The following is a 24,089-nucleotide window of genomic DNA, read 5'->3' as shown; positions in this document are numbered from 1 at the left end:
GATGCAAGAAAATATGGAAAACAGTAAAACCCTATTCAACTAAATATATATGCTCATACCTTTTGCCTAGGCTGTCTGTAATAAACAGAGCCTTTCCCAAGCAAACTCTAGCACTAAGCTGGACAATGAAGTTTGTTAAATTGCTTTGCTACTTGGTTGCATGTAGAATGTGGTCAGGAAGATTTCATATCCTGCTGTTGCTGAAAGTAAAAACACTGAGCAAATGATCCCAGCCTCTTCCTGAATTTTACCTTAATGATATAGAAATTTATTTTTTTTTACTGTTCTTCATTTGAGATTCTGGAAAAAGGTGATACGTTTCCTTCCCCTTTGTACTGTATAATAGATTACATGAGAAGATTCTTCTGTAATGACTCTTCATTAGTTAATTATTTTTGAGATTGCGTTACAGATATATTACATTCATATTGTATTTCCCAGTACTCTCAGTTAGCTTAGGGACCAGAACTCTGTTGCTTTGTGCATCTAATGGAGTTTTTGTCTTGAAGTGAAACTTGATGCATGGAACCAAAGGTTCAAATCCTGGAGGTGACCTGTAGCTTCTTGTCACATCAGATATTCAAAGGCACTGTAATCATTTTAGGGTTTTTGGTGTGGTGATTCAAGCTTGGGGGTGATTTCTCTCTCCCTTGTTATCAAGCCTTTGTGCAGAAGACATGCTGATGTTTTACTGCCTCTTACTTTGTCCCTTGTCTGGAACCATGTCTTATGCTGGCTATTGTATAAAGAAGTCTTCATCCTGTAAGGAGCAGACCGTGAAGAACTGGGACAAACAGGAAGAAATCACAGGGCCGTTCCCAGCAGCAGGAGGTGGCCTTGCTGGTCTCTCTGCTGTTTACTTTGAACTTGGCATGCTCCATGTCTTCCCTGGCTTGGCTTCCAGAAACATGAAGCACACAGCCAAGCCCATGAGCATGTGATAGTTGGCATTTTTGATGTGTGTTATGTGGTTGTGCAGCCGTAACTCAACGATCACAGCCATAAAGACAGGTAGGAGCAAGCAGGCTACAAGTTATAGGAATCTTAATCTCAGTACAAAGCCTGGACACGTACAGATTTTTTTCTTTCTGCTTCTGAGGAGCAGTCTGCTTGCTTTAAACACGGGTATGGGGTGTGAGGTGTCAGTATGACTGCTTTGCAGCCATGTCAGCTGGGCTCAAGAACCTTGGGCACCACAGGGGAATGGGGCTGAGGTCCAGTTTGCCCCCGCAGCTCAGCCCAGCTGGGCCTGACTCAGGCCCTTGTGGTTCGATCTCCCCTGGGGTGCTGCAGTTCTGAAACTGCTGGCATGCTACAGAACACGATGCATAGCAGATAGATGTATTCATCTGTTGATAACTTTTTGGTGCATCTTTGCTCTTGGCCCAGCGATCTGCAAGTGATGGAACTCTGCTGATCACCAGAATTATTTATTTTTCTAAGTCTTCAAAGCTTAGGAAAACAAGTTAGGGCCACGTAATATTTTCCCTTAGCAGTGATGACATTGGCAAGTATTTCAATTGGAGCCAATTCTTTTATTTCATTTTTCTTAATTATCTTGGTATATGCAACCCTCAGTAGGATATTGGCACAGTGCTGTGGGCTCAGAGCAGAGCAGGGTGGCTGGAAGCTCTACGCTTGCTGGGGTACCCTGCATGTATAATGTGGCAATACTTGCTTCATTTTGCAAGTCTTCACTTCCAGAGCAAAAGGATTCTTTCTGTACTTCACATCTTCACCTCAGCCCATCTTTTGCCTGGTTTTATCTCCCATGCAACCATCAGATGACTCGATCCTTATAGAGCAGGGATAATAGGGTTAAAGAAGATGCCAGGAGAAACACCTCCGTTTATTTTGGAGTCTGCTGCATGATGTTTTTGGAAGTTGCTGTGTTTTCAAATAGAACATCCCAGGAGCTTGTTTTAAAGCAAGAGGGGAAGACTTAGACTCTGCCACTTTTTAATGTTTGTGGCTGTCACATGTATCCCCTGCTTGTTGTGTGGGTTTGGTGAAGGTTTCTATAAGGCCTTTATGGTTTCTATCAGATTTGAACAATTACTATTTTTAAACAGTAAAGGGGAGAAAAAATGATTTGCGCTCTTTAGAGTGCTGTTCATAATGACAAGGGGTGTTTTCATGTTTTAAAATTATGAAAGGAAGATGAGTAGCTCTGAAAGGAAAGTATTTTATCAGAGCACAGAGACTTCCTGATTTCCTGGCCAAGGCAGAGCCTGGCATAGCTGGCAGCTAGCTGGCATAAGCACGGCACAAATAGGACAGCAGGGAATCCAGTGACTTCGGAGAAACAGATGGATGAATTGCAAATGCTGTGTTGTCATCCTTTGTGTAAGGAGACGTGCTCAGCCTTGGTGGCTTTGGTTCCCTGTTGGCTAACAGCAGTTAGTCACAGCTGCCAGGATCCACTCTGCATTTTTGAACCAGTGGCCATTGCTTTTGTAAGCTGAGTTTGCTGTCCATCATCCTATGAGAAGAAGACGTGGAGCTGCTCTTAACATTAGGCTGGCACCTTGTACTGTAGGCTTGGACCAGGGAGATGAGAAGGTTGCAAACCTGGTTGATACCTGGGCTTTCGTTAGCTCCAGAGGCGATCTCCTGCAGAGAAGCAGGAAGTTTTGGTGTTTGTCTCAGTCCCTGGGGTCTGTGGCTATTCTGCTTTAGGCATAGTTTAGTTCAGTGTTTCCATTCCATGAAGCTCACCCAGAGTGGTTTTGGATCTTCTGCAATTCTCAGAAAAACAGCAGGGCAGGAGAAGCAGCGGGAGGAGTGTTTGCCAGCCTGGCATCTCCCATGGGGACATTCAATTTTGCAATGAACCTCTTGGATTTGTGACAGGTCAGGTCTGTTGACCCTTCTGGGCACGCTGTAGTGAGTGTTTAGTTATTTACTAAAGCCTTTTGAAGCGAAAGTGGCTTGATGGGATCTGAGGCTTTTGTGTTATGGAGAGTTGTGTGAGAATCTTTGCTGGGGTTAGCTATTAGCTGATTGTTTAATTATTTGGCTCTGTAACTAAGTAACTAAATGCCTTGAGCTTTAAGATAAGCAGCTCTTTGTTAACGTTTTAATAAATGGAGACAATTAATAATTATTTAAAATCTAAGGAAGTATAAATCTCTCGTTTCAGTGACCAGTCTTGAATAGAAATGTGACTTGGAATATAATTCTGCACCTCATAATAATATTTAATGGGGCTTTCAGAATGTTCTCAGTCCTCCATTGTGGTCGCAGCTTTCATACAAACAGTATTTACTCCATTTGATGGCTGGGTTGCGTTAACCATGCTGTGACCACGTGTGAGCAGGTGAACAAAAAGTTCCCATCATGTGTTTATTTATCAGGGACTTAGTTTTCCATGGGGTGCTGTTCAGTGGCTCCACCTATAAAGTTTCAATATGCTTACGTTGATTGCAGCACTATTACAAATAAGGATGTAGCTGGGAGTAAACAATAGCAGAAGCAGTGTTCCTTGCCTTGTCCTCCAGTGCTTTAGAATGTCAACAGAAATGTTACACATGCCTTTTGTTTGTTTGTTTTTTAAGGGTGACAGGCAGGTGTTAAAGCACCTTTGCAGTGGGATCTGATGCCACAATTATAGGATTTGCAGGTGAAGTCCCTAAGAGAGGAATCCTGGGCTGTGCAGTTCTCACCAAATGAAGTGTCGGGTGATGACTAGCAGCTTATGGGGATGGCTCAGGGATACAGTTTTAGGCAGGAGGAGCATAAACGCGTTATCGAGTCATCAGATGTGATGCCAGGTCATCAAGCCTTGCTTGGCAGCTTGTGCTCTGCTGGGCCATCTCCTCCTTCCTCCTGCCTGAGACGTAGCTGGTTCTTTTTGCTTAGGATCTTTATGTTTGGGAGAACTGCAGAGGACGCTGCCCCAAACACCAGAGGATGGGTGTGAGTGAAAGCTGAGCATGGCTCATTTCTTCGGTATGCTGCAAAGATGTGCAAGTGGGGAAATAATCCTCGTGTAATCCTCAGGGGTGGCATTGCTGTGATTGTTATACAGTGTGCAAATGTGTCCCTGTATCTTAGAGCAGTGTACAAATGGCTTCTGAAGGGGTGCAGTGTCCTGGGGGAGTTGACTTTGCAGGGTACGGCTGTTTATGCACTGCTGGGAATTTGTTAACAGTTTGAACCCGTCGATTTTCATTGTGAAGCTATTGGACAGGCTAATAATGCCTCTGAATCCCACCTGTTCTCTGTTTGCATTTGGGCACCATTTCAAACCCACACTGGAAAAGTTTATAGGCAAACATTATAAAAAGTGACAGTCTTAAGTGCTGCTACATTCTAGTTTGGCAACACAAAGGCTCACCTGAAAGAGCTCACTATTTCCAAACATGACTTCATTACTTCATGACAACGCTTGGTGATGGATCTTCTCTGATACTCTGATGAGAGAGACATGCAGCAAGATAGCATTTACTAAACTCTAATTCCTTAATACCTCCTCTTTTTTTTTCTGTATTATTTTTATGTTTTGCTGCTAGCTTTACTTTTAAAACTGTATTTGAGTTTGGATTTGTGTTGGAAGAGTTGAACTAAATTGGAGATAGTCACTTTAGAAAACAAGGGTGAGAAGTAGAAAATGATTTTATTTGCAACCTGTGTGAGCATCCTGCAAGTGTCCCAGTGCTGCTCAGCACAGCCTCACAGGCACTTGGGGGAGGGCTGAGCTGTCCTCACCCATGGTGGCTTTAACAAAGACCTTTTAAAAGACTCTCAGTACGTTTTCAGCACAGTGTAAACTCTGTAAAAGAAATGTACTTTGCAGGTGGAGTGCATACAAAGACGTCTTGTAAACGTCAAAGTAAATTAGCAAGCCAGTGTCAGCTATTTTTTTTTTTTTTAAGCTTATTTTGACACTGGATTCTGTATTACAAATACTCTCCTGTATACTCAAATGTATTTATTACAGATGTATGTGCAGCAACAGCCCATGCTTCTTCTGGAAATGAGATTTTGAGCAGCACAGTGCTGTGCTCAGTGAAACACCTGCACTGCAGACCCATGGATTCCTGGCTGCATCAGCAAGACTGAATGAGTTTGTAAAACGTGAAGCTGCGTTGTAGCTTGTTGTAGGCTTCGAGATGGAGTTTTGCACTCTGGGAAATGCAGAGACCCAGTTATAAGATCTAAATCTGTGAAATGTTATAGTGCCCATAAACAGTCTCGCTCTGGTTTTGCTGAAATGGTTCTCCCAGCCACTGCCCTGCTGTGACGTGTGCCACTTCTGCTGTCTGAAAAACACACTTGCCTTAGGGGAAGAGATGGGAAGAGCTTTGCTGGCTTTGCAGGGGCTCGTCCTTGGATCTGGTCTCTTTTTGCATCAGGCAAACTACCATCCAGCTCCCTGAAATTGTGCGGTTTCCAAATGAGCGGGAGGGCAAACTGGGCTCACTGCTTTCAAGTAGAACAAAAGATTGAAATGCCCAAGTGTCCCACTGGGGTTCTGAGAGAGCTTCAGCATGACCAAGCATCCACCTAATGGCTAGCTTGGACCTGGCGCTTGTTTCAGCCTTCTCTGTTGAAGGTGATGAAGGCAATGTGAGAAATGAGCACGTGGGAGGAATGTGGTTTTCAGGGCATGGTATTCTTAGAAGCAAGGGTGGACACTGGGGGAATATTAAAAGGGGTGGCTCCCAACAAACAGAAAGCAGCATGTGTTGTGCTTATTTGCACACCCATGGGAGCACAGTTGGTGTCTGTGTAGGACACGTGTCAGGATGAGAGCAGCAGCCAGCTGGGAGACGTGACCATCAGGAGCAAGCAGAAAATGTGTTCACGTTTTTCTCCCATATTTGCTATTTTATCCTGACGAGGGAAAGGAGGTGGTGGGAGAGGGATGCTGTGGCTGTCAGGTGAAACCAGTGACAAAAGCAGTCCCTAATGCACGGCACTGTTGGGGTGCTTCATAGTGGTGGCTTGGAGAGCTTCCTTCACCCCATACTACTGCCCCATGGGGATGATGCACCTGTAGTAACTACAGGCAGATGTCATTTTGCAAGGATTTTTTTTTTTAAGACTGTGGTTTGATGCGCTCAATGTTTTGTTACAAAAGGGAACTGATGGATGAGCAGGTTTGCTCTGAATGGCTGGGAAAAACATGCCTTCAGAAGTTTTGTGTTTCTAGGTGTCTGCTGTGCTCTGCTCAGAGAGGTTGTAAAGTTGGGAATGGAGAGGAAAAAATAAAAAAGGGAAAAGTTAGTGTTGCTTAGAGCAGAGCTGGCAGTGTAGAGAGCAAATGTTGAAGCTTTGGAAAAGGTGAAAACTAAAGGGCACCGTATAGGCTGTGTATGGAACTTTGTGTTTACTAGCTTACTGTGGTTTTCTTGGCTATTTTTCTCCAAAATAGCTCTCTTCAGGTTTAAAAGGAACCCGAAATCTAAAATCAGACGAGGACAGATAAATGTTGAATTACGGACAAAATAGCTGTGATATGGAACTGAAGTTTTTGTTTCAAGCTCTTCCTGCCTCCTCCAAGCTCTCTATGTGCCCTGAGTTCAGTTCTTGTCTCGCTGGGGTTGGCATGGTGTGGCTGTGGGGTGGATTCTGACTCTGTGGCAGCTGAGATAAAGGGCATGACAAGGGACCTATGAAAGGGGAATGAGCTTTCTGTGTGGTCATTTTTTTTTCTTTGAAAATACAGCTTATCTGTATCTTCATGTGATTCAGTTTTACAAGGCAGGTTGCTGGGCTAATCTGGATGAAACTTTTTATTGAACGTGATTTCTGTGGATAAAAAGGGCCTTCACTGACTTGTGTTGGAAATTCTCTCCTTTCCTTCTTTCTTCTTTTTCCTCCTTCCCTTCAACCTTCGCAGAGCCGCCAACCAAATACCAAATCTCTCAGCCAGATGTACACTCAGCACTTCCAGGAGAACCACTTGAGTTGCGCTGTCAATTGAAAGACGCCGTCATGATCAGTTGGACTAAGGATGGGGTCCCTTTGGGCCCCGACAATAGGACAGTGATTATTGGGGAGTACTTACAAATTAAAGATGCTTCACCCAGAGATTCGGGCCTCTATGCTTGCACTGCTATTAGGACCCTAGACAGTGATACTCTGTACTTCATTGTAAATGTTACAGGTGAGTGAGCTAAACATAGGTTTTGCATGTAGAAGCTGTAAAATGTCATATAAAAATATATAATAATATAACTTGAAACAGTCCAGTTGGCCACAGAAAGTTTAGCTGAGTTCTGCAGTTGAGGTATTTTGGGTATTTTCCCCTTTGTCCTGATTCTAAAATGGCATTGGTTTGTATATACAACTTCTGCTTCGTGGGGTCTGTACTAATAGCTGCCGAGTAGCCCTCTGTTTTATGCCTCCATGACAGGTTTAAATTGTACAGAGTTGCTGTTATGATGATGATAAAACCAGTAAAATGAATATGAGGTTTTTTCCCCCCAGTCCAAAGAGGAAAAAAGGCTGTCCTACATCCTTTTACATGGCTTTGTTTAGAGACGAATCGCTCTCCAGGCACTCAGTTCTGGTCAGCTGAATGTCTCAAAGAGAAGCAAAGCTTTTTCAGTCCAAAGATTTTTGGAGTTAACGGGGTCGCTTTGGAAGCTTCTGTAGCGTTTAAGGTTTATTAGCTAGTTTTGTTAGGATTTTGTAAGAACACACATTTGTGCATTTTCTATAGCTTCTGCACAACTAACATCTCTTCTTGGTAGATAATATAAGATGTAGCATATTGGTTTATTTGTCTATAAAATACTCTCTTTTAAAGCCTTGGTTGTTTTTAATGTGCAGATGCTCTTTCTTCTGGGGATGATGAAGATGACAATGATGGGTCTGAGGACTTTGTGAATGACAGCAACCAGATGAGTAAGTAACAGCACGCTGCCGGAGGTGCCTGGCAAGATAAGCTTCACATGGAAAATAGCATCCAGTTTCTTGCACTCCTGCCTTCAGAGCTCCTCGACTGTTAACTGCATGTGCTATCAAATAGTATCTTTTGTCCTCTTCCATTTTCTGTTTCTCCTGGTTCGTCATTTGGAGCAAAAAGAAAAAATAAACTAATATAATTTTAAACACGCTTTCCTGGTCTGTACTTTCTGTCTCCCTTCTTGCTTGCATTTCTGAAGTTTCCTGTCTTCTTAAATTGCAATTTGGTCTTTATCTGTTTTAGTTAATCTTTGAGAATCTTACGTTTCTCTGTACCTGGGCTGAAATCTAGAAAAAGCAAAGATCCAACTCACGTTGTTAAAAGGTGGTAGTGTGGAAGCCTTAAAAATGTAATTGAGGCTTTCTGAGGCAAACCCCTCAGTCCTTAACCAGGGCAGAAATATCATGGGAAAGAAGGGATTTGGATGCAATGGATTTGGTTTTGTTGTTGCTTTTTTTTTTTTGTCTGCAAAGGACCTCAAGGTTTGTCACAAATAAGGCAATCTCTCACCAAAACCACGTTTTGTGTTACTTACGCATGGTGAAAATAAGGCTAAAAGAATCTTAAGCCTAGCTGGATGTTCAACTTCAATCCCTTTGGAGAATTTGGAAAGCTATTAATAGACTCTAAATAGAACAGCCGCTAAGAAAAAAGGAAAGTAAAATACATATTGGTTCCTTATGTTCCCATGCACCACTGCAAAAGCCCATTGGGTGGCTGGTATTTCACTACTACTCATGCTTTGGAAAGTCAATAACACAACAAACACAGAAGTCCTCCATTAGAGATGTCAGCTGGTTGCAGAAGCAGTAGCCAGCAGTGCGTTTGCTCCGTGGACGTGTTAGCACGTGGCAGTGATACTAAATACTTGAAGCACTTGTTGGGATGAAGGAGCACGTGCCCTATTTCAGCTACCCTAGTTAGTAACTACTGTATACGACTGCCCTGTTCTGAAGCTGTGAAACATTAGATGCTATTTAAAGTGATACAAGCAGTTAGCTGCCGGCTTGGTCCCTGCCATCTGTTAGTGCATTACCCCAGTCTGATGCACAGGTGCAGCTTGAAGTGGCCGGAGTTAAGCAGATGTAGGCTGTTCAGACAAAGGAATGCAGTGGCAGAGATAATTGGTGAGTTTGGATAGGAGACATTGCTTTTAAAAGGAATTGTATGGGCAAAGCCTCCAAGCCCAGGCAGTGTTAGTATTCCCCTGAAAAGGGCTTGAAGGGAGGAATTCCTTTTAGGAAACATCCCTGTATCTGTTGTCACTTCAGGGTTTTATTGGTGCCTGTCAGAAAATGGCTTGCAAGATTTTCAGAGCACAGTTGTTCTTAGGAGCTTTGGAGATGAACTGGGAAGAAATGGATTTTGGAAGCGCGTGCAGCAGGAGAAAGGCAAGGACCTGATTTCAAGGCAGCTGGTTGATGTGGTAGTCATTCCTCACCTTTCATTGAATGGGGTTAGCTACACTGTGGTATCTCCAGTAACGCTGCTGATACTGTGGTAATACCAGCATCATTTTGAGCCACTGTGAATGCATCTTTATTCAGAAGCAGTTGGAAGGGCGCTGACAACTTCTGCTTGCTGGGGATGGACTGAATGCTTTAGCAGGGGTCAGCCACGCTTTCCCTGCTTAGAATGAAAGCTGCCTCTGAAGCGTGACTCTTCAGGCTTCTCAGGTGGTGGGGAGCATGCAGACTTCTGCAGAGTGGAACTGAGGCAACACCAGCTGGGTAGATGGCACCCAAACAGAGCATTTCCTAGACAAGTGCTCATAAGAGTGCCTTTCACAAGGTACCCACAGGCTGCTGGTCCCCTTGTGAGCTGCAGGTGGGCACAGGGTGCAGCCCAGCCTTCCTTCTCCTGAGCATTCAACAGCAAGCGTGGGAGCCAGAAAAAGGATTGTGGCATAGCATTCCTGCAAACAGTCTGTTTTCAATGAAAAGTTGCATCATAGTAACTCAGTTGGTTTAATACAACTTTGCTGAAAGATGATTGTGATTTGGCATGATCAGAGCTGCCTGAAAGTTAGGAGTGGGACTCAATTTGATCCTTTTGAAAACCACTGAAGCTTGCCTATCTGATACCTTGTGAGCCTTCCCATCAGCATTCTTGGCCATTACTCTTGTACTACTCTTATAGATTTTGTGTTGCACCCGAAAGGCCACATCTAAATTAAGAAATGGAGTTGTAAGACTCATTGAAAAGTGAATGTGGAGTTGAAGAGTAGTCTATGCTGAGAGTGCCATGGGAGAGGCAGTGCTGTGCAATGCTCAAACTCCTTTGCCCACCTTCCTGCTGTTGGGCAGAGCCTGCGGAAGTCGGGACTCCACCAGTCGCTGGTTGCTGCTCCTTAAGAGAGGAGCTCTTTAAGTGTTTCCTGAATCAGAGTTTGAGCACTGCAGATCTAAAACCATTTAACTGATAATTTACATGCAAATTACAGCTGTGATCATTAAGGATAAGCAATGGAAATTGGCCTGGTTATGCCTTTAGTGATGGAAACAAAAGGCCATAGTCTTCAAAGGTTGTTGCTTTTTGATGAAACAATTCTGATAAAGTCCAGCTGTCTTGGCATGTTAATTATAATGTGATGAGGCAGGAAATGGCTGCAGTGCCTTTCAGGGAAGCTGAACCTTGGCATCCTCATTCCTGCATATTTAAACCCAAAGCGAGCCTTTTAGAACTGTTTTATTTACTAGTTCAAGTACTCCTTTAAGCTTTCTGAGAATTTTTCTTTGCCTCTGTTACAAATGTATTTACTGAGGCCAAGGTTTTCAAATGCAGGCGAAGGGATTGAGGAGGAAATCCTGTGCTCCAAGGCTGCCCTGAAAACACAACTGCTCCTGGAGGACTGAGGTGTGGGTGCTCAGGAGCCCGAGCCGCAGCTTGCTCTCAGGAGATGAGGGCACTCGTGTTGCACACGTGTGCATTCATTCAGCCATTTGGCCTGTGTGTATTTTTAAGTAAAAGGCATGCATAGCAGATTTCACACTGCGTTTGGTGTCCTCCTAGCCTGACAGATATCTTAACTGTCTGAAAAAAAAAAAACACACACAACAATGTGGTAGATTTGTTCCAGACTGCATCCTGAATAGCTTTTTATTACTTCCAGCTTTTGTTGAAATGATTAGCGCTCACAGGGAAGGTGCAGGGCTGTTGCACTGCAAAACCAGTCCTCACTGTCCACACAACGGCTGTGTTGGATGCTCAGTTCTGCTCCTAGTGAGGTGCCTCAGCCTGCTGCCGGAGGGCCATCTCTAGGCATAGGCCTAGACTTCCTATCACAAAGCTAAGGGCTGTCCTCCATCAGTTCTTACTGATAGTGGCTCTTTGTTGGTGCTTGTTGCCTTGTCATCACTGGGATTTTGAGAGATAACCCTAGCTTCAAGAGTTCCTATAGTCCTGACAAGGTTGCACTGACATTGGGGTTGCACCAAGGCCAGCCAGCAGTTGTTTGCTGGGTAACACGGGGTAGCACTGAGGATGCTTCTGGTCTGCCTTCAACTCTGATCGGGTGATGGGAAGTTTATAGCTTTTTTTTTTCTTTCTTCCTTATCATCCTTTAAACAAATTCTTCTGGGCCAAGCAATGGTAAATTGGCACTAAGAACAAAAAGTATCTAAATGTAATCCACATGCTGTGCTTTTCATGCCTTGAAGAGTTTCGGAAAGGATAAAACAAGATTCAAATTCATCAGATCCTGCAGAGTGGAAACCCGCTTAAGGGAGCAGCAAAAATTGGATGCTGCCTAGAAGTGTTTTTTAATTAAAGGTCAAATACAATTGCACTGAAAAGCTCGGGGTGACTTGATGTGGTCATTCCAGGTGCACTGAGTGGCTCAAGGTGCTCCTCGGGCGAGTTTGGAGTGGACTTCTTCTTTATTTCTTTGTATTAGATGTGTTCAGAGAAAAAAAAATAATCAAGAAATTCTGAACTGGTCCCCTGGGCTGCCTAATTTCAATTTCACATGCAGGAGATTTGCCTGATTAGATGTAATGTATTTGCAGCAGAGTGCAGTGAGGGTCAGCAGGATATTTTCTTCGCTAATGAGAGCTCTAAAAGCGATCAGGAATTCCCACTCCTTCCCCTGCTGCTTGCTGCTGCTGCTTATGGGGCTGGCACTGGTTGTTAGCGGGAGCTTCTCCAGAGATGTGTCCTTCATCCCATAAGCAGGGTGGCATGTCACAGAAGTGGCCTGTAAGGGGTCAGCCCGTGCTGGTACACTACATTTATTCTTCATTTTAAGATGGATTTGCTCTCAAAACAAAAGCAGAAATATGCTTTTTGGTTTTGTTAAGTTTCTCTATGAAGAGAAAGGCCATGCATTGCTGTAAGAAACCGCAAAAGGAGTGTGAGTGGCACAGTTTAGGGATATTGCTGCCTTTCTCGTTTTCCTTAAATGTGCTGGTGAGCTGCCAATATGCATTGCTGGTACCTAGTGAAAAATGGCAGAGTATCCTACTGATCTCAGACAGTGGTTTCAGCATGTGATGTCTGCATGTTTTTCTCAGAGTTCCCCTGTAATTCAGGAACTCTAGAGGGTATTCTGATGTGAAGCTTGTGTGAGGGAAAGCTTTCCAAGTACAGCCCTTGCTCCTAGCCTGGAGTTTCCCTCCCTCTCTCCATCCCTCCCTCCTTCCCTCTGTGGCTGCTTTTCTTTATTCCTGCCAGCATCCTCCCAGCCTGTTCTCTGCTCCCACATTTTCCATGGAGTAAATTGTTTCTTCGCTGTGTATTTCTTGTATGTGAGAATTATTTGGGCACTTCTTTACAGGAGACTTTTCAAGGATGGGTGAACAAGGGAATATTGTGCAAGACAGCCATAGGATGAGCTGCACTGTAATGCAATACAAGCTAGTATTTGTATAGAACGCTTTTATAAGAACTTGGCTGAATGAGGCATTTGAATACTGACCTACCCACATGCCTTGATCCTCAGTTGGGTTCCATGGAGAGCTTCCCACTGAGCTGGGTGCAGGCTGCAGAGCATTGCTGTCTTGGAGGGGTTGTGGAGCCTGAGCTTAGAGCTCCTGCTTGCCCATTGGTGCTTCCTGAGCCATCAGTGCTTTGGACACATGCAAATGCGTGAGATAGATGTGATGAGGAGGGGCAATGATTGCTGCAGAGCTTCGGAGTCAGAGGAGCCTATTTGGAGCATAGAGTCAATTAATAGTTTGGGTTGGAGGGGCTTTAAAGGCCACCTGCAGGGCAGGGACACCTCCCACCAGGCTGTCCAAAGCCTTATCCAGCCTGGTCTTGAACACCTCCAGGGACAGGACAACCACTGCTTCCCTAAATCTACCCTGTTTTAGTTTAAATTCGTTACCCCATGTCCTGTCACTACACGAGCTGCTGATGAGTCCCTCCCCCTGTTTCCTGTAGACCCCTTTAGGTGCTGGAAAGCCACAATAATGTCATGCTGCAGGCTGAACAAGCCCAGCTCCCTCAACCTTTCTCTGTAGGAGAGGTGCTCCAGCCCTCTGATCAGCCTCATGGCCTCCTCTGGACCCTTTTCATCAGCTCCACACCTTTTCCTGGGCTCTGAGATGGCAATACAACCAGTTAGGGTGGTTGAAGGTCTGACGTGCTGCAGTTTGGTATTGGTCATCTTACGTTGCCCTGTGAGATGTATCTACACATCCAGGGAAAATATCCTTGTGACATATCACCACCAGCCTGTAATTCTGCCCTCGCCGCATACAGACCTAATGTAATTTGGTCTTTGAGTGTAGTATGTAATTCCTTTGGTTGGCTTTGTTTAAACTCTTCTGTTGGTTTAATGTGATCCTGGTTTCAGCAAATAACATTAGCAGTAATTTTCCTTGCATTTCTAATTCACTTTAGTCTGTGTAACAATTTCTTAGTGTGCTAGTTAAATTTCCAATAGTTACCTGATTTTCTGTTTTGATTGCATGCACAAATTTGCTTTGCTTTTCTACTTCATTAGTTTTAACTCTAATTGCCACTTCAGGCAAAAAAAAAAAATCACTTATCGTTCTTAGCATCATTTTAAGACTTGCTTTTGGAATGTTTTCTTTATACAGAAAGAGATGTTGTTAAAGAATTTATTCCTGTATTTTCTATCCAGCTGTATTTTTATTTAGGGAGGGGGGCAGCAGGATTTCTGAGTTTACACTGATTGTAAGAGCTGCTATAAATATTTGAGGAACGGAAGAGTTTATTTATAGTGGAGTGTAAGGCTGCTAATGAAGGAAATGAAACAGGGCTGAGAGAAATAGAGTTCTTTTTCTGGACCCCTCTAGTCCTCAAAATTCCACAGTAATCTGATTTGCTTCGGGAAAATGCCATTGTAAAATAAATTAATGTTTCCTAGTGTTAAACAGATCTTGAATACTTAACTTTTTTTTCAGCTGTAATGGGGATAGAACCAAAGTGATGTCAGGAAAGCACTGTGCAATGTAGCCAAAGTGGCATATGGGTTCAGAGCGTGGGCTGGTCTTCGGTGTTTTGGGTAAAAACGTATTGGGTAAAGGAAGATGGGTAGACATGTTCTGTTGTGCTGTGTTTGTCATTCTAGTGCATGACAGAGGATTGATGTATCAGACAATAGAGGCATTTTCCACGCTTCTCTGTGCTGGTGGGCACTAAATGACAAACTTGCTGAGTTTTGCTGATCCTCTCTCCTCTTTGGTTAAGTTTTTGGCAATATATTCCATTTGCAGATAGATTTTAATGGCATCTCAACAGCGCAATCAGCTTTGCCATGTTGCTCTGTGACTCGCAGGCTTTCGGCAGGTAGTTGTGCTTGTCTCCCTTCAGATGGGGAGAAGATTAAGGCTGAGACTTCAAATGGTTCTGCCTTTGTCCAGATTCACAACTGGGCTTTGCTGAGTACTTGAAGTAACTCAAATGGGGATCCTGATCACTGGAAGCTTGACAGAGGGACTGAAAGCTTGGTCCCTCTGTCTTACTCAACATCCACAAAGCGAGGAATATCTGTGGTTAATTATTGGAATTCTCTCATAAATCGTGTATTCAAGGCTGCAGACTGAGCTGCTTGCAAAACTCTTGCTGCAGATGATTTTCAGTCCTGTACCCTTCCCGGAACACACTGTCCCCACTAAAACACATGCAGCTTCCATCCGTGGAAGGGGCTGGAAAGGGAGGTTGGGTGCCAAGCACTGATGTTTCTGGATGTTTCTCCTTGCAACAGGGGCGCCTTATTGGACACACACAGACAAAATGGAGAAAAGGTTACACGCAGTGCCAGCAGCAAACACTGTCAAGTTTCGTTGCCCAGCTATGGGAAACCCAACACCAACCATGAGATGGCTGAAAAATGGGAAAGAGTTTAAACAAGAACATCGTATTGGTGGCTATAAGGTAAGAAGATCTCATTAAGTTATTTTGCAATTTCTGATCTTGACCAATGCTGAAAAAAATACAAAAACCCACAACAACAACTTGCTGAGGTCAACAGAAAGTCTTTAAATGGGCTTGGATCAAATTTAGAAGCAAAAAAAAAATAATTGTTTTCTTCTGAGGGTGGTTTCTTTGGCTGCTACTGAGCTTTAATTCTGATTTTTTTTTCCTAATATTCAATACCAGTGCAACTAAAGTTTGTTTATAAAGACTTATTTGGAAAACTAAAGACTGACGCTGCAAAATGCAGTAAGAACTGCAGAATTTTCTTCATTTATTTTCACCTGCATTGTTAAAGCCATGACCATCCTCAGTGGTGATTATAGGCAGTTTAATAACAGAAGGGTCGGAAGTCAAAAGTTATTATTTTCTATACAGTTTATGGTCTGTGAAACTGAAATGGGAAGCAGAATTTGAGGGAAAGCAATAATTACTTAGAAGGGTTTGTTTGAATTTTAAATAGGTTCAGATTAGATGTCTCATTCAAAGCTGGTGGTTACTTATTATGAGAGTGGTTTGGGAAGGCCAGCTTGTTCTCTGGCTTAATGCATGGACCTTTAACCTCCAGGTATCTGCCTAGGTCAGGTCAGAAGTCAGAATGGGGTCATCTTATCCCAGGGAATGGGAGCTCAAGGCTTGGATGCCAGGTTGAGTTTGTGAGTGCGCTGTGCCGTCCGACGCCAGATTTCTGAGCCACCCTAATCTCTGTTATGGGCTTTCTGATTGTGTCCCTGGTATGAGGTACGAGATGAGAAGTTTCTGAGTTTGTCTTATTTTGTCAAGTTGGTTGTAAGCTGCAATGTACTGCTGAGGAGCCCAGAGCAACCTGCAGCCATCACTTCATGCTCCAGGCGCCGAGCTTTGCAGTGTGTGGATGGAATGAGCGTGGATGTCGCGTTGTGTGCTGTTGACTCAGATTCTGCTCATTACAAAAAATGTTTTCCAGTGCAGAGGAGGACAAGCCGTAGCCTCCTTTCCTCTCTAACTACATTTACTGTAGAAAGTGTCAGTTTTTCCAACGTTTGTGTTAGCAGAGAGTGAAGCCCAGTAAATCTCCCTGCACGAACGCTAATTATCCAAGTAGACTTTTCCATCTATTTGCTTACACCATAAATTGCTGTTGCTTATGAGTGTACACCTGGCAGCACCTTCTGCCTTTCATAATGCTATGGAGTGTTAACGAATTGGCTACAATTCAGTGGTTTTCACCTTTCTCACAGTGCTTATTTAAAAATAATAAAAAAAAATCAATTAAAAAAACCTCTTAATCCTGTCTTGGAAAATAATAGCAACCACTTCAGTACAGACTGAGATGTTGTCTGTACACTCTGCATCTCACGAAGGAGAAATGCAGATATCGCACTTGAAAACCATGAAGGAAAGATGGTGTCTTGTCAGATACCTGTCTGCTTTGGAAGAGCGGTCTGTAAAGGGCCGAATCCCTGCTGCTGCTGTTGGCCTGGGTGAGAGACCTGGGTGAGCTCATTCTTGCTCTACAGTAGACATACATAAAGCAGCACAAATTAAATTTTTGGTCATGTATATTAAATGTGTACAATTTCCTAGGTACGTATGTGCTTTGGAAAGAAACTACAGATGCCTATTTCTAAAGCCAGCTGGATAAGTGAAGTATATACCTATAATTCTAAATCATAAAAACTTCTTACATCTCCAGTAGAAAGGAAAAAAGGAGGGCATGCAGCTGTAGGTTTTAGGCTTTCTTCTTGCTCATAAATACATCAGCTTTAAAATGATCTGGAAGCATTTACTTATCATTGTCATTTTGCTTACCAAGTCCAAGCATATTCCAGATTCTTTTGGTGTTTTGAGTAACTGTGCTTTTAAGGTGGAAACGTTATCAATGGGTGAATCCTCAAAAATGAGGTCTCTAGAGCTACTGGACACTGTGTTCTTTATTTGTTGGAGAGGCTCAGGTCACAGCAGGCTTGCTCAAAATTACTGGGGAATAAAGAGAATTGTGTCTTCTCAGCAGCTTTATGCTGTGTTTTCTGCAAAGGAAAACTCAGAGAAGAGTCAGTCTTCCTGTACTGGCCCACATGCAGCCAGCATTAGCAGCAGCCCATAATATTTCTTGTACACCAGCTTGTCTTAAGCCTAGGCATTGCAACATATGAAGTGCTTCCGCCATAGATCTTCATACACAAAATACTCTGAGCAAATAGCATGAACCAAGTTTGGCCATATCTGCCATGACCAGACTTAATGCTTCCTTTTGGAATGGGCTTTAAGAACAAAGAAAGGCAAGGAAGAAGTGAAGTTCTCCAGTAATCCTCCAGCCACGTCTCCCCTGCTGCTTTGAGCCACGATATCTCTGCGTTGTATGCTCTGTATCGCAATCAGATAGCAGCCTGTAGCACTTTGTCCCTCCAACTGGGGAATGTCTTGAGTCAATTTACATTCAGGCAGGCTAGCAGAAGGGTGTATGCACTGGCCAAGATAGCTCCCAGTGCGAAATTCCTCCATCGTGACTAATTGTGGGTGGTGAAATTCAGGATTCTGTTTTTCAGAGCATACCTGCAGCAAGGAGGATTGGTTATTGAATTTCTAAGCACCTTTTTTTAATGCCTCCTCAAGTAGTGATTCTCGCTCGTATGTTTTAAGGTATTTTATGAGGTTATTTTAGAGTGAATGCTCTAAACCCTCCTTGTGAGAATACAGCAGCCTTCACTTTTCTATACACCACCCGGAAAGTAAATGTACTTCTATCAGTGGACGCTGTTTAAGTATTAACAGGTGTGTGTTTTCACATATGTCTTTTGATAAGCTTCATCTCTACGGTGGTCTTTTCCGCATTTAAATTCAGCCATATACATATGGAGTAAAGGAAAGAATGCTGGCTTCTTAGGAACTGCAGAAACCTGTGGCTTTTCTGTGGATATTCTGTACTTCATCTAATTCCCTGAGCAATACTTGTTTGACTGAACTGTGCAGACTTTGTGGGGAAATGGATTTTAGTTTCTGAGCTTTTTGCTTTGAAATTCATTTAATATTGACCCATTCATACTATTTTTGTTTTTTTGCTAGATGAAAACTTTTAATCATGTATCTATGAGATTATTTTTTTATTAAAATTAAACAATTGTCCACAATTATTGCATATGTAAAAAGCAAAGTATTTCTATGACAATCTCCTTATCCATTGCATTTTGATTCCAGTTAGGTTTGCTCACCACCAAGTTATGCTTCAGAGATAGCTGTATATATTTCACATTGGTGATTTGGTTTAAAAATTAGGTTATTTGGAGAGACTATCTGAAAGGGTTGGTTAAAAATGTCATGGAGAAGATTGCCCAAAAAAGCATCTCAGTGATTTGCTAGAAATATCAATACCCGATTTTCAGGTATTCAGAACTGAATGGTGGTGGTCTTTCAGTACTTAAAGGGAGTTTATAAACAGGAGATAGGCATTTTACAGTCTGGTAGTGATCAGGCTGTGCAGAGAGGTGTGGATGTCCCATCCCTGGAGGTGCCCAAGGCTATGGATGGGGCACTGGCCTGCTTGAGCTGCCCCTATGGCACAGGGTTGGAATAGGGTGGGCTTTAGTCTATCTTCCAACACAAGTCATTGTATGACTCAGAATGAGGGCTTCAGTTTGGGAGCCTTTGCTGGGAGAAGCTGCCCTCATCCCTGGCAAATGCATTCAGCTGGGCTTTGCAGTGCTACACTTGTAAACAGAAAGCAATCAGCCGAAGCCGAATCCTGCTGAATCCAGATTCACAACATAAATCCAGTAGTATGATAATCTGTCACAAATGCTTTGTGCTGTCATAGCAGTTGTTTAGCTTAAACTAAAGAGACTTTAGTTTTTTATATAAAAACATCACTTGCAACTCATTGGATTTGCTGAATTACTACTTACTGGCATTGCAAGAAGCAAAATTACACAAACAGATTCTAATATTTCCATGTAATATATGTACTTACTACAAGTAAGATACTTTCTTATTGAAAGCTACTCAACTTCTTGTGTTCTATCAGTTAATTACTCACAGCTTGTTACCTTTTTTGTTTTAACTTTTCAGGAACTCTGTTCTGTCCTTTCTGTTTTGTGATCAAAGAAGTTAAAAACTCTTGTTCTAATTCTGAATTTATAATGGTATAATAATAATTCTGAGTTTGTAATGGCAAAAAAAAAAAAAATAATCAGTTAACTTTCATCAAGTCTTACCCCAAACAACTCATAAATTAGTAAAATATTGATTTACCACTGTTCTAGAGTAATTCTTTGAGCAAATGCTGACTTAGTATTCTGTTATCTCCTTATTAACACACTGAACTGATTCTGTCTTGTTAAACTTATTTCTAAGGTCCTGATGTTGTGGGAAAAAAACCCCCACAAAAAAACAAACACCAATGCATTGTTTTGATGCATAGCCCCAAAAGGGGGAGAGGGGCTGTGATTTGGGGCTGGAGGTCTTGGGGTCTTGTTGTCACACACCTGGCAGTGCAATGGTTAGCATTCATGCCCTCCACCAGATGCTGGGGGATCACCTGCATTTTATTTCCTACTCCAAGCCCACATGGCCAGTCAGGACTCCTAAGCTTTGGACTGAAGGGATTTTTACTTAGGCTGTTGGCAGCAGCCCTGAGCAGCCCCTTCCTGCTGGATGTGGACCTATGGAACAGCAGAGCAAGGAGCAGGATTTCAGACCTGCAGTTGTAATGATCTTTCAAGAACGTATAGTTACTGGAAGTGCTGCTGATGGTCAATAAATTTTTCTGGTGTACTGCACTGAATTACTACTTTCAATTCAGATGATTAAAATTACTGTACTAGACTGTGTTGTATTCTATTCTAAAACGTGTACTTTGTGGTTTAAAAACTGTACATTACAGCTGTGTGATGTTAAGGTTCGTGAGCACCTTGTCAAAAGGGTAATTCTGAAATAAGGAAGTGTTGGATAGCAAGCAAGAGGTCATGTTGGGCCTTCATTTATGATGCAGAGAATATATATATGAATGAGATTGCTCTTTATCCTTCTGGTATTGGGCTGGATCCTATTTTCTGTGAGACCATTGCCAACACTCCTTTAGAATTCAAATGGGAGCAGAACCAGCACCTTTAATGCATCACACCCAAGGAATGTGTGGAATAAGTGCATATCCTTATATTCTATTTCAGTGAGGGTTTTCTTTTCAGGCATTTCTTTGGGGAGGTGCCACCATTTCTTCCAGCTGTGGTATCCCATAGCATTAGATGTGATTCCTTGTGTCCCTGGGAGGCAGCCCAGGCACTGCCCTTCTGCACTTTGTTTCTCCAAAAGGCGGGCTGTGTAATTGAGCTATCAGAGCACAACACAGACCTGGATGTTATGGGATCAGATCCATCCCATATTGCTCGTGCGTAGCTAATATTATCAGATGATTGTTTGGAGACAGATGGGTAATATCTGGAGGGTGTGAATTCACGTTGGAGTAGATTGAGAGGTAAGCCTGGTAAGACAACTGCTGCTAATTGGTGCTGCTGTTTTAAGCCTGATCGAACTGGATGTGCACTGAAGGCTGAAGTGCTCAAATTAGGGCTGGGGGTACGTTCATAACTGAGTGCATGAAAGCTTCCACTGCTGCAGCCATGCTGTACTTGATCAGGCGTGAAGTATTTCAAAGTCCTGATGAACACAGGAGAGATTAATTTCGAACACGGACTACAAAAGATTGCTGAACAGCTGTTTTGGATGGGGAGAGGGGATGCTGTGCTGGGGAAGTTCTCAGTTTCTGTTTATAACCCTCCAGGTCCGCAACCAGCACTGGAGTCTCATCATGGAGAGCGTAGTCCCATCTGACAAAGGAAATTACACGTGCATTGTGGAAAACCAGTATGGCTCCATCAACCACACTTACCATCTCGATGTTGTCGGTAAGATGCTCTGTCAAACACATGAGGATGCTGTTAGTTAATGGCCAAGTTTCTTTATAAAAGCATTTAGAACTAAGCTGATAGATTTTACTTAAATTTGATGACAATTTCATGGTATTTGGAAGAAAAGAATTCGCTGCATAAACAACTCCTGCATAACTTAATATATTATCTGTTTTCATAGTGTCTATAGGACTAATCTACCTATATCTTGGCAAAGCTGTAGTGTCTGTGCAAGGAAGCTCTTGGTAATTGCATGTTGCTGCAATACACTTACAAGCGTACTGTAAAGAGCAAATAATAATGCAGTTTTAAGTATTAGTGTTACAGCTTAATTTTTGCTGGTACAACTAATATTGGCACAGATTTTGTCCTGATATGCCCTTGGATATAGTGTGGAATAGTTGGATAGGGTGTGGAATAGTTGTATTGAATCTGCAGAGGTTGCTATTCAAACTAATCAGTTTGGCTGTTATAACAGGACTTGGTAGTGGTACCTTTGGAGGTCTGAACTGCTGTTTCTGAAGTATGTCTGAGTGGGCTTTGCTCTCCTCAGCTCGTGGGACCATCTGAGTGTTGTAAGCTCTGGGAATGAATTAATTTCAGTACAGACTGAAATTAAAAATGAATGTTATTATTGTAAGCTATTTCTGGCTGGTGACTGGCAGCCCAACTTGTTTTCTACAATGAATCTTAATGTAACTTTCAGTGTATTTGGTCAGAGCAAGACAAAGTTTTCATTTCCCTGTCTGTTGGTTATTTTCACATGAATAAAAGTGCATCCCTTTTAGGTTTAGGACCACTTAAATCTGCGGAAACTCCCCAGATTTGAAGGTTTAGCCTTCATGCAGTAGGAGAGGAAGAAGGGAATTTTCTGATGAGGACGCCCTCAGTCTGAAGCCACAGCACAGCTTCTATATAGTGAGCCAAGTGGCTGACAAAGCCATATTTGCCTGAACGTTTGTTTAGACACAATTTGCTGAGGGTGCAGCAGCGGTGGCTGCTGGTGCAGGCAGTGCATGGTTCCCTGCTGCTGCTTGACCTGCCTGGCCTTACGGGGGAGGATGAGCACCCAGGGACTTTTGGAAGTTCTGTAGAAATTATTTAGCTATTTTCTTAATCATTTAGGGAATCTATATTTGTTCAACTCTGTTTTTGCTTAAAGCTGCATAGAAGGAAAGAAGCCTCTTTTGCAATAGTGGAATTTTCTTTGCTCAAGAGAAACTGATTAAAATTTCCCCTTCTTCCCCTGTTCCTTTTCCTCATTGCTGCCCCAGTCCCAGCCTGGCATGTTTCAAGGTGACTATAGATTTCTTCACCCATTTCTTTCTAGCAAATGTGTTCATGGTTGATGCGGTCACTTGAGCAAATATTTGTCAGAAGTCCTCTCACCTCCTCTCTCCCTTTGAGCTTTTTGAATGGCTTACATTGAGGAACATTGTGTAGACGTCTATTTTTCCTGGCAATAAATTATAGTGACTTGTGTGAATGAGTGGAATGGCAATAAAGATGATGTCACTTAGTGAAATGTCTATTCCTTTTCCTATAGAGAGGCAGAAATGTAAATAGTGAGGTCAAGTTCTTCAAAAGTGACTGCTGACCTGGGGTACACAGGAGTACACAGCTCATGGCACCCAAGGGACACTTGATTTTCCCTGGGGGTAAATTCACCTTTTTGTGATACTTGGGCCCTAGGAGATGGGAAAGCCAAAGCCACTTCTGCAGATCACAGTCAGCATTATGGAACTCAGCATGCTTCATCGTTTCACTCCCTTTTTGCATTTGTTTTGGTGTGTGAAAGGGTATCATTGTTAGTTTAATTTGAAAGCATACTTATAGGATTGTATACCCTGAGATAACTAATATTGTGTGTTGAATATACTGAGAGTCTCTCAAGAGATTCTGCACTGGGGCTTTAAGCTGAAAGGGGCATTGATGCTAGAGAGCTCAGCCATTTCTGTGCTGCTGAAAGCTTGTGATAATTGTGGAGGTTGGGCAAGAAACCATTGAAGCAGTAAATTACAACAGGCCAGAAGGGGAAACTTTGACAGTTTTCTAGTTAAGACAGTTATACAGAAGTTAATTTTCTGGATTATTATTAATTTTTTTCCCTTTTTTCCCTCTCTTTTTTCCTTTATGTGAGTTTTCCATTCCCATAGAGCTGTGGAGAGTTATGGGTGTTTGTTTAGAGGCTATTGCACATGTAGACAACATCTTACAAGCTTCAGGTCATAATTTTAGGCCAGGTTGTGTGTGGAAAACTGTCAGTTGAAAGCCTCTGAAATTGCTTTTCCTACATGGTTTAACTGATTCCAGAGTTGATTAAGTGTAAGTAATAGCAAATGGTATTAAACATGGTAATGTATTATATGAACACAAGAGTCTGACTATATGGAGTAATGTGGAGAACCCTCTGATTATGTCACAGATTTGGGAAGTATCCCAGCAAAAATCCTGCCAAGTAATGACACAATGCTAGTTAGGAATATCCAGTATGACTTGATGCCAATAATTTTCCAAACCTTGAACTCTTTCAACAATTAAAAGCCTGGAGCCAGCAGGGCTGAGAAGTTTTTCAGTGCAAATGTAGGTGTGAATTATTCTCGTTTTTACCTTGTAATTACTTGCAAGAACCCTTTTAAAACAGTCAGCTCTGCTCAGATGGTCTTGTTCCAATTTACAAACTTGGCAAAGCACTTCTACTGGATTTTTTTACAATGCGAGTTAGAAAATACTGAAAAATAAAGCAGCGAATTGTCAGCAGCCTCTCTGTGCAACACCAAATACTTGTCCACATTGACAACATTAGGGGGAAACCATGCAGTGAAGTTGGGCAGAATGTTCTGTGCTGAACGAGGTCATTCTTGAAGTGTTTGGGACACCCTCAAGGGCCCCTGCTCCTCGCCCTT

At 42.6% G+C, this 24,089-nt stretch overlaps 1 protein-coding gene across 2 annotated transcripts in view; it reads left to right on the top strand.

The window, feature by feature from the left end:
- The window catches only part of FGFR2 (fibroblast growth factor receptor 2), a 75,099-nt gene that overhangs the window by 11,354 nt on the left and 39,656 nt on the right, over positions 1-24,089 (top strand). For both annotated transcript variants that reach the window (XM_048945103.1, XM_048945102.1), the window contains exons 3-6: positions 6,848-7,114; positions 7,783-7,857; positions 15,093-15,262; positions 21,057-21,180. In XM_048945103.1, the coding sequence (XP_048801060.1) occupies positions 6,848-7,114; positions 7,783-7,857; positions 15,093-15,262; positions 21,057-21,180 (636 nt within the window). The remainder of the gene's footprint in view (positions 1-6,847; positions 7,115-7,782; positions 7,858-15,092; positions 15,263-21,056; positions 21,181-24,089) is intronic.

The sequence above is a fragment of the Lagopus muta genome, chromosome 5 (assembly GCF_023343835.1).
Source record: "Lagopus muta isolate bLagMut1 chromosome 5, bLagMut1 primary, whole genome shotgun sequence".
NCBI classification, from domain to species: domain Eukaryota; kingdom Metazoa; phylum Chordata; class Aves; order Galliformes; family Phasianidae; genus Lagopus; species Lagopus muta.
This window is presented reverse-complemented; position numbering and strand designations above follow the sequence as displayed.